Here is a 10,042-nt window from a genome sequence, read left to right as displayed (position 1 = left end):
GCTTCAGGGCATTGGTAGCTTTATAAAATACTACGAAGAATAACTATCAGCTTCTCAACTATCATGAAATCACTAGCCTCTCTCGCTAGAAGGGGCAGCATGGGTAACAACAGCAGCATCAGCACACGGAGGACGTCGCGCGCTCGGCTGGTTATCAGTTCGAGCGCCTTTATGTATATACACAGAGCAAGAAACGTATTTTGATGCAAAGGCACGTTTTTTTTTCTGTGGGCTCTAGCCGCTATCATTGCTTCTGTTAAGTCCATGACATATTTGTCGTTTCAACGCTCCTCGTTCGTCCTCGTCTTGACCAGTTTCACTGCCATAATTATCATCACCATAAGAAGACAGCCTCGCTCAACAAAAATCGAATGTGGCGTTTGACGGCGACAATCAGTGACAACCACACGTAACAAAGCAACAGTTGACGGCGCTGCAGTAATGTGGCCTGCGCAGGATGCGACCACGCAGACGTGATGGCAGCTCGTCGCAGTGAAGTCGTTCGGGTCCTGTAATATGTGTGTATTAGAAACAAACAAAAACTAACAGATCTGGCGATTTGTTGGCGTAAGGGACACACGGATCTGATAAGTGGACGTGTGTACTATTCAACTAATGTCAGCTCGGTTAGCATAATATAAACCGGATCGATGACAACAGCAACAACTACAGAAACAACAAGAGACCAACCTTGTTCAAACTGTGACAGGTGATGACAACTCGATAACGAGCCTAACACAGCGGACAATTGGTTTTTATTAGTCGACGGAAAACTTATGATATCGCATGAAACTGCAGTTAGAGAGTTAAGCATGTTTGGGTGGACGACGGGTCGACGTCTATACACATGGGGAAGGTGATGAAATGTCCGTTCCTAGAAGAAGCACCATAGATAGCATTAAATACTTCACACAGCGACATCACTATATAATACAATAAATACATATATGGTCGTAGTAGACCGCTCCACGGCCATCATATGACCGCATGATAGTACAGCAGAAACGTGATTGCGTGCCAAACATAGAGACGTAAGATAGGATGGTCTAGGTGCGAAACTGGACGTCGACACACTTCATTTCGGTGCGGACAGGGGTTAAGCATTTGAAATAATGTTCAGCAGCCTTATCACATGTACTTCAAACATTCATTTTTATACCGCCAATATTTGGCTTGTAACCAAATTTTAGGGGACGTCAAATGTTTCCCCTGAAAAATTGAGAGCTGCCTCCGCCTTCTGCATCTTCTATTTGTCCTAAATCTAAGGCTAGGTGAGATAAATCGGAGTATTCATTCATTTGCAATAATAATATCAAATAAATGTAGTAATTTCAATTCTATTCTACGCGCAGCACAGCCTTGACAATGAATCTCCATTAAGTTAAATTTTCTACAAGAAGCATGCGAGGCCCTTACGAAACACCAAACAACACAACAGGCCAGAGAGCGAAGTTGGTCACTTTAATTATACTCGAATAGTTTCAAAAGTATACGTTAATTCCAATTCAACGACAAGGTGCAGTCTGTTTTTAGCGCAATGAATACATCATATCGGAACTTGGAAGAATTAAGCTACAGTACAAAAGAAAGGACGACCAATCACGCGGTCTTCCTCGCCGACAATATGGAAAGGCTCCATTTCTGAACTGTCGAAAATAATCATAGGTTCCTACTATCGATATAGACAGAACTTGAAAAGTAAAAGTGCTACTCGGTAGATTACATGTGTGTAGCATTAACGTTTGAGATGTTAACGCCTCCAAGTTACTCTGAGTGCATTTTACTTTTCCATATGCGAACAACTTTGGCGTAATTCTTCTACATCTTCTACATCCAATGAAATCAAATGTAGTAACTGTCAATTGCGCGGGAAGTTGTTGACATACTCTGTAGGTAACAACCTGAACATTACCTGTTTGGTAGAATGCAACGCTTAGTCAGCATCGTTTCAATTCGAAGCAGTCGCGAAACGTACCCTAGCGTGTCGTATGGTAGTCTCTGAGAGCGCCCTCGCGTCTGCCTGATGTTCTCAATACGAAACCTTCCATTTGCCAAACTTCTTCAAAATATCCTGCGGCCGTGTGCGGTAGTCGATTTTGTTGCTCTTCCACAAGTTGGTGCCTAGTTCTACGTTGGCCTTATTTTCGGCAAGCTCTTGTAGCACCCGCGCAAGCGATAGAAAAACTTCTGCGGTAAGCCGCTGAAATCACAGTGTCACGCATTGCGTCATAACACTTTCAGAATCTATACTTTTGCTGACCTTTTGGCCTATTTAAATGTACCGCCCCCGGGAAAGATTATTGCAACAAGGCACGCATATATAACATAGACCCATTAATTTTCGCTGCTAAGCGTGATAGACCATCACCGACAACGAAACAGACATTGAACGTGGTCGGCTACCGAAAACGATTTCGTAACGATGTACGACTGGTATTTATTCGTTTTAGAAGTAACTAAAATGTAATTCTACAAAACATTACTGTAGATACCTAATTACATCAGCTGGGCACCTTAAACGATGGCGTACGAACTAAGACGATCGACAACGATTCCGGATACGATTTAAGAGAGAGCGGACTTTGGTGTCTAGTAAGTGCAGACGTAAACGACTCGTAATAGGTTCATTTATGTGATACAGATAATTACGGTTATCGAGCATGAATTGTCTCCCGTTATATTTTTTGTAGAGTTAGCTCGCTTCATTCTCCCTGCGTGTGACTTAATCAAATGACTCTATTTAGGGGACTAATGCCTGGTCGACTTTGCTCCGTCGCTAACCGCTCGGTGTTACTTCGCGTGAGGGATATGATATTGGCATACGGATAAGCTTACCTAAGGACCTAGACAGGCCGACTTGTAAACTACCTAGATTAGAAGTTACTTTTATTGTATTGCATTTTTTTTTTTCTTTCATACCTATGCTAACGAACAGGACTCATTAACTATTTCATGTAGTCATCCGTGCCCCGGCTTACAAGATTTTTAGGACTAAATACAGATTCGAGCCTTTGAGACATCTTTCGTTGGAACGCGTTGCAATCCCCCACATATTCAATCGCAAGCAGTCGAGGAGATAAAAAGGTCAGAGAGTGACGCTGCCTTTAAGCCCTTACTTCTAGGTCATCGTTGAATTTACTAGGGGTTTAGGACATGCTATCCACAAAGTACGTACCATCTCGCGTTTTCGCTTCTTCGCCTTTCAGGACAATCTAAGATCCATAGAAAAATCTATATAAATAATGTAAGATAATCACATGGAAGTATTCCATACGCATAACGTTCCGATCGCAAAAATTACTTACATCAAACCACATGGAGAGACTTTAATATAAAAGAACATATGTGCAATAATGAAAAAGGATGTACGTTTGCAACTTACAATATGTGGAAATATTTTCCTTAAATTAATGCCACTTTGTCTATCTCAAGCAAATGGCGTTAATAACAACTGCAATCCCGGAGAAGCTCTTCTTCGTTATACGAAGTGCTGGAGTGTCGAGGAGCGGCAAGGTCACCCCTAACGCCTGCGTCGGACCAATAATTTTCTGCTGCGTTAGCTATTTAGAATGAGTAATTATTTTAACAAGAATATCAATGAAAGATTCTATTGATTCTGCTGAATGGGACAACAAGCTTCAGAATCTTTAACACCCGTAAAATATAATATGTGCGGTTTTCTCTCGAAAAATCTGGATCTTCAGTAGGTGGGCTCATTGAGGTGTTAGCATTTATCATGTACGAGAAAGTTTCGATCAACGGGATACTGCATAGGACTTATGATTTTAATATGCCTATGGGGCCTATATGGCACTAAGGGCCACTGGCCAAATCTAGTTAACGAAAATTTCACAAGCAGACTATTGATTTAGTGCTATGCGAACGCTAGACTTGTGGTTAATCGATGACGGGAGAAGAGTGCTCTGCTCGGAGGCAGGAGGTCCTCTTGAAGTAGTAATGCACATCTACATTCAGGAAATGCTCCTTTTCATGTGGGACTCATCCCGTTCCGTCCATTTGAAGCCGTTCCCTCTGTTGCTTGGCTAATCGAATATTTGCCTTGTGCGGTGTGTGAGCTACTGCTGCTGATTGTCAGATACGATTTTTCCATCAATCCGTCTTCGGGTGGAAGTGCGTCTATATTTTAGCCTGAAAGAGTTATGTTACATCGACCTGGGACAGACCTGCTCAACGGGAGCACTAGAGGCATATAGATATTGATGTTGGGTAGAAGGATCGGTAAAAGCCGGACAATGTTTAAAATACACGAGGCATTGTATTTTCTGTGGATAGGTTTCTTATGCGAAGGTACCTACTTAACGGTGAATTACGGTACGCTAAGATGATACAAGATCAAGGGTAATGGAGCACAGAGCTCAGGTCACTAACCTTAACTAAGTTGCTAATGGACGCAGGGTGACTCGAAGTAGTGAAGCCGATCGACGCAAGGGTGACATCAATGTAGCTCGTTACATACATCAACCGAACGCCATGCATTTAGAAAGCGTCACATTGTTCACCATTGTTACAACTTGTTTGACGATTGTGTCTTTATTTAGAGACGGAAGTTGGAATCTGTTGGCGCGCGACGGATTCGGGCGTCCGAAACGACTATGACGTTGACCGTCAGTGAATTTCGATACATGTTACATTTCTAATATGGTTATTCATTTTTATTCAAAAAAATAGTCATCTCCTGATCTTTGTAGGATACTCCCGCGTGTATCAGATATTTTATAAACAACATTATTGCTTCACAGTTCTTCCGTTCCCGTTCACACTTGACTTTCTCTTCGCTGTACCAGTTGGCGAGGCGAATACATTCCCGGAAGGCAACATCCTCAAGCTCCAGGCCAAGTTCACTAGGCTTTTCTAGGCTGAGTCTTTTTTTGTCATAGTTAAGGTCAAAGGAAGCCCGTAGACCGAACGGAATGGCAGTAATTTGTAGGCTATAAACTCCAACTGACAACCCTTTATCACTACATTGCGACTTTATAAATGAGCTGCACGTTGCTGCCAGCAGTATAGCCATAGGACAATTGAAATAAACAACAAACACTTTTGGTTTAAAAATTTAATAACACTGAGGATTACACTGGAAATAGCTGTTTAAAAGGAGTTAAAAACATAGTTTTATGAAGTAAATCACCTTCCTATAAACCGAGCGTTATACAGTAGCGTTCGAGACATAACTCTAACAACGACGGCCTACCGTCGTTGTGTTAACTTTTGTCTACTTATAACAATAATGCCTAGAAATAACAAAACCGTTCTTACAAACATTTGCACGACTTTTTCAATGAATTTGAAAATGTTTTAGAGATTTGTGCCGATCTAGCCATATTTCGTCGCACCATGGTATGCCCTGTTGGGGCACTCGGATCGATGATATCGATACCGGTTTGCTCTGGCACGCGAACTCAAGCAATGTAAGTTCTACGTCTAATTACGACTTAAGCTGATCAACCATCTTACCTGTTCCTTTCATTTGACCGCCTTGAGAAAGCTCTGGCACAACGATAGGATATCGTACGTTCGCGGTTTCGCTTGTTACCTGTTTGAATGCGTAACACCGCTCATACTAAATGTCTCTCATCTTGTCCTTCACCTAAAGCTGAAAAGCACAGCCTCTCAATGTAGAATCTGTGTAGGACAGCTAAAGGCGTTTATGATGCTTACTTACCGGTATTGACTGAGTCTGCTGGCTGGCGATCGGAACCGTTTCCGTCACGACTGGTGAAGGCAAGCCTTTCTGTGCCGTGACGTGCTGGATAAGCCCATACTTATGCGCATACACGGGATGCACAAGCAAAATGTAGGTGGCAGCGGGTCGCTTTTATAGGCCCAATACGCCAGAAAGGCCCGCGGTTTCCGTTCTGTTCAAAGACCCTTACTATAGACGCTAACGTAAACAGTATCACTCGAAGGAATAAGCAACGACTATCCACCGTTTTAAGCATGTTCATCATTAGTTGACCATCCCAATGAATTTATCGCGTCGATAGAGAAAATTCAAAACACGACACATACAAAACACAAACACACATGTATGTATGTATGTATGTGTGTGTGTGTGTGTATATACGGGGACAGCATTTCTAAGTCATATATTTTCCCTTGCGCCGACCGACCATTTTCCCTTAGCTGGTCTTTCTCATGCTAAGGAAGCTTGATTCAGAACAGGTTGTACATTTGTCTGAGTTATGATAATGGTAACGCAATATCTTCAGAACAGATATCCGATTAGACGTGTGAGCCCTCTGTAACGTGCAACGCATACTACAACCCTTGTCTTTTCCTTGTTGCGGATAACGAATACCCAACATCGCCGAGTTAATTCCCTGTAGAAGCGGTTGCATTTTATTGTATACCGCTGTGCCTCTCGAATGGCGCTGCCATCAGCGATAAGTGAATCACCTTGACGGTTGTAAGACGGACCGCTGACTACGGTGATAATGATGATCAGTAAGAGAGGTAAATTTATAACTTTAAAGCCACAGCTTTTAGATAGTGCAGTGGAAATGTATTTGCCTATCATATTTAAGGGTGCGCCGTAGTCTTGGTTTGGATACGAGCGTAGATACACTTCGTTTCGTGCCGCAAGACACCAGCCGTCTGAAGCGACGCATAGTGGCGTAAATAGGCGACGCCGAACTCGAAAACATATATTTCAACCGAGCAAATCTGCAATAATTTGCTCCGAAAATGTTCCGAGGAACTCTTCAATTAAACGAAAAGAAAAAGTTTTGCTGCATCTCATGAGTCCTTACGACAGAAGGGCAATTATTCTGATCGAATTCCCGACAGTATCATCTGCGTACCCAAATTATCTTGCATATCTTCTCGTTGACGTGTTCGGACCGCTCAAGCTATTACAAGCTCAAATCATCTATAATTAACATGTAGCCATTTTAATACTTCAACTAATGTGCCAGGGTAACGTGATCTAGGCTTCAATGACCAATTTCGTACCTGCCTTTTGTCTACAATATGCCGGCTTCCACTAAACATACATTTCGGCAAACAGATGAGGTTTTTTCATCCATGAGTTGATCGAAACAACTTTACGCGTACGAACGGAACGTATCCAGTGTATGTTGGATGCTTCAGCAATTTTTTTCAAAAAATCTGTATCTGTGATTAATATTTGTGTGTTATACACAGAAAACTAAACGGTCGCCCAGCTGCCTTCAAGCCGAGTCGCTAAGTGGACAGTACACTATCAACTGTTCCCGCATGTTCTCAATGATGTACTTGGCAGAAAATTATGTTGCATCAGTGAATAAATACACTTTGCTGCAATATATAAGGAGCCGAGTGGGGATTTCATGATGTAGAAATTTTAAGTCCATGTTGGGAGGGGGCAGTCTTTAACTGGTTGAACATTTTTATACGAAGAGAAACTACCGGTTGCTGTGTGAATTCAGCTTTCTAGGTTAACCATCTTCAGGCCAGCTGTTCTAAAATGATCGATGCTACTGATACTGGACGATCAGCCTTCAGCCACCGAAGTACCTTAAATTTTGGTTCGTACGTCCCATTCGTCAATATATATTTTAATCGGATTACATACTGAGTAGATCTACAAAAACTTGATGACAAATGATCGAAACGTGACAGCGATACGCCGTAGTACAACTAGGGCACCTCAGATCGAAAAAAATAACCTCTCCTAGGCGATCCTGTGTAGCATATGGAACGATGAGTCAATGTAATGTTTTTGTCCTCATTAGACAACTACTTAACGAGATTTTATCTCCTATCGACCTGCCACTAGATACACTGTGAATCACTCACATAGCCATACACCGCATGCCCTGCCCTTAGTATCTACAGTTTATTTGCGTCTGTTCAGGTATTTTAACCGATATATAGCTAAGACTCGCCAAGTATCAAATGACTTTTGCCCCACCCTATATATATGCCAATTGTTTTACTTACTTCACTGTTTTGGCCTGACAAGTTTGTGTTCCTCTGCTGGTGGCGCTAGGACAGCGAGACTGGGCGGCCACACAACTGAAAGAATGAGTGGTCGGCGGCGCTCGTAAGGCTGCCTGAGCCGCAGTGGCGATACTAACAAACAGAAAAGCGCAATGTGTTTCCATGACGGCGGCGGCCGCGGCAATGGTTACCAAGGAGGAGAGTGAAAGCTTTAAAGAAAAGCAAGTGTTCTCATTCGCTTATCGGGTCTCCTGTCTACGATCCCCTTTTGACGCCTCTGCTTGGCATCGTCGTCAGTCCCTCGGCCCTCTCTGATTTTGACACAATTCAATACAAAGATTACATAACATGCGTTTCGCCAAAAAGCGGCCCTGGTTCTTTCATATAGTTTTGCTGCGATTTCAAAAGTAGCCTGTCTTTGGTCTAAAGCCGAATGTCTGTTGAGAACACCTCTTATTGCTCTGCCCGCTTTACTTAATCTTGAAATGATTATATAATATATGCAGTGTACATTGAAATGAATGAGTGGAAGTATGTGTAACCGCGTCCTGGATGTGAGCACTGACTCCGATTATGATTAGTAGAAAATTGGTTGGTAAACAGAGGTGTGCGTGTCCTATTAATGGTAGCCACAAGACGATTTTTGGCCTTTGCAATAAAAAAGGAAACGATGCTATTCATGGAGTCCTTGTGACGAATGCGTGTGCCAAGCTATGCTCCATGCTGTATAGGTTAGATGGCCTTTTAGCCCATTCTTGACTTACTTATCGTTGTTGTTCTTAATTAAATTTTGCCAGAAGTGAGTAAACAAACCAAACTGCTGTCGAAAGGCATGTCGAATTGAGAAGGCTTTTCTGGCATACCCTTTTACAATGATGGTCTTCCTAGACTAACTTTTGTACTTGCTAGTAATAATAAAGCTACTAAAAAATTAATTCACCTTAGTCGTTATTGGTATTAGTATCGTCTAACTGTTAAATTAAAGCCTCATGCGATTTAACTTAGCTGAAAATGGCCGTTGACTCCGACTAGGAATGAACATCCCTAAGACTGTATTTGAGATACGCACCCGTAGTATCGTAGATAGATACTGTATTATCATGCGCTATTGTTTCATTATTCTTGATAGTGACACAGTTATAATCGCCGTTGTTGCTGGTGCTCTAGGGGTGTTAGCTACGTTGTAGCAATTAAGCCCAGCATCGTTATCTACCCTAACCGACCCAAAATAAAAATAGCGGGTAGCCAGGTTTAGCCAGGTGGCAACAAGTATGACGTGTTGCCGATTCTCCACGAACTCGAAACCGCTAACATCCGGCGAGTCTCCATCAAATACAAGCCATTCCGCTTCAAAGTTCTCTCCTCCAATGAATGTCTCCTAGTATTTTATTAAAGCTATTCATTCGAACCTTCTCTCTTACTTATTTACATCCAGACACTCTGCCACCGTGTCAATGGCTGGTTGTCGCCGTTGTAATCGCTTTCGAACCGAAGAAAATTGTCTGTCGGCCTCTGCTGGCTTTTGAATCCTTACGGTTTGTTCTGTTGTTACTGCTTTCCTGTGATTGCATTGCCTAAGTTTGAATTGCCGATATCGCTGTTACTGTTGCTATGGCACATACACATAAGTCTACCTAGTGGTTCTCTGTTGGTCTTGGTTCGTCTGTCTACTCGACCTACCAGACCTGTCTCTGTCGGTTAATGGTGCCTGGCTTGGTAACTGACTCATGTTTACCCGTTTGCTAACAACGACCATAGCTACGTTCTGCAATGGAACTAGCAGTGATAATGAGCGCAAGCGACTCTGGCGGCAGCAACAGCGTCACCAGCGGCGAGACTGTGCGGACCGTTGTTGTCGTCGTGGCCGTCAGCTACGCTAATGTTAAACCTACGGTGGTAAAATAAGGCGACCGGCGGCGGTTTTATTACTGATGATGATTGGGGCAATGGTAGCTACTACCACTGCTACTGCGGCTGGCGCCGCGGCGGCGCCGCCGCCGCGGCGGCGACGACGGCGGCCCGGTAATGGTGGCGCTGCGATCGCTCGGGCCCTTTCCCGCGGCGGGCTCACAGTCGAGTCAGTCTTCAGTCAGTCGGTCGT

At 43.1% G+C, this 10,042-nt stretch overlaps 1 protein-coding gene across 1 annotated transcript; it reads right to left on the bottom strand.

Moving 5' to 3' along the window:
- Positions 1-724: 724 nt before the first annotated feature.
- On the bottom strand, positions 725-5,804 carry LOC111265600 (uncharacterized). Its single transcript, XM_086970548.1, has 5 exons — positions 5,684-5,804; positions 5,476-5,554; positions 4,390-5,013; positions 1,976-2,200; positions 725-874 (listed from the first exon to the last, which is right to left on the bottom strand). The coding sequence occupies exons 2-3, from the start codon at positions 5,486-5,488 to the stop codon at positions 4,664-4,666; spliced, it is 363 nt and encodes a 120-aa protein (XP_086826674.1). The 5' UTR covers positions 5,489-5,554; positions 5,684-5,804; the 3' UTR covers positions 725-874; positions 1,976-2,200; positions 4,390-4,663.
- Between the last annotated feature and the right edge of the window lie 4,238 nt (positions 5,805-10,042).

This window comes from Varroa jacobsoni, unplaced genomic scaffold (genome assembly GCF_002532875.2).
Source record: "Varroa jacobsoni isolate VJ856 unplaced genomic scaffold, vjacob_1.0 scaffold_992, whole genome shotgun sequence".
Taxonomy (NCBI): Eukaryota; Metazoa; Arthropoda; class Arachnida; order Mesostigmata; family Varroidae; genus Varroa; species Varroa jacobsoni.
Note: the sequence above shows the minus strand (reverse complement) of the source record. Positions and strands in the feature narration are given on the sequence as shown.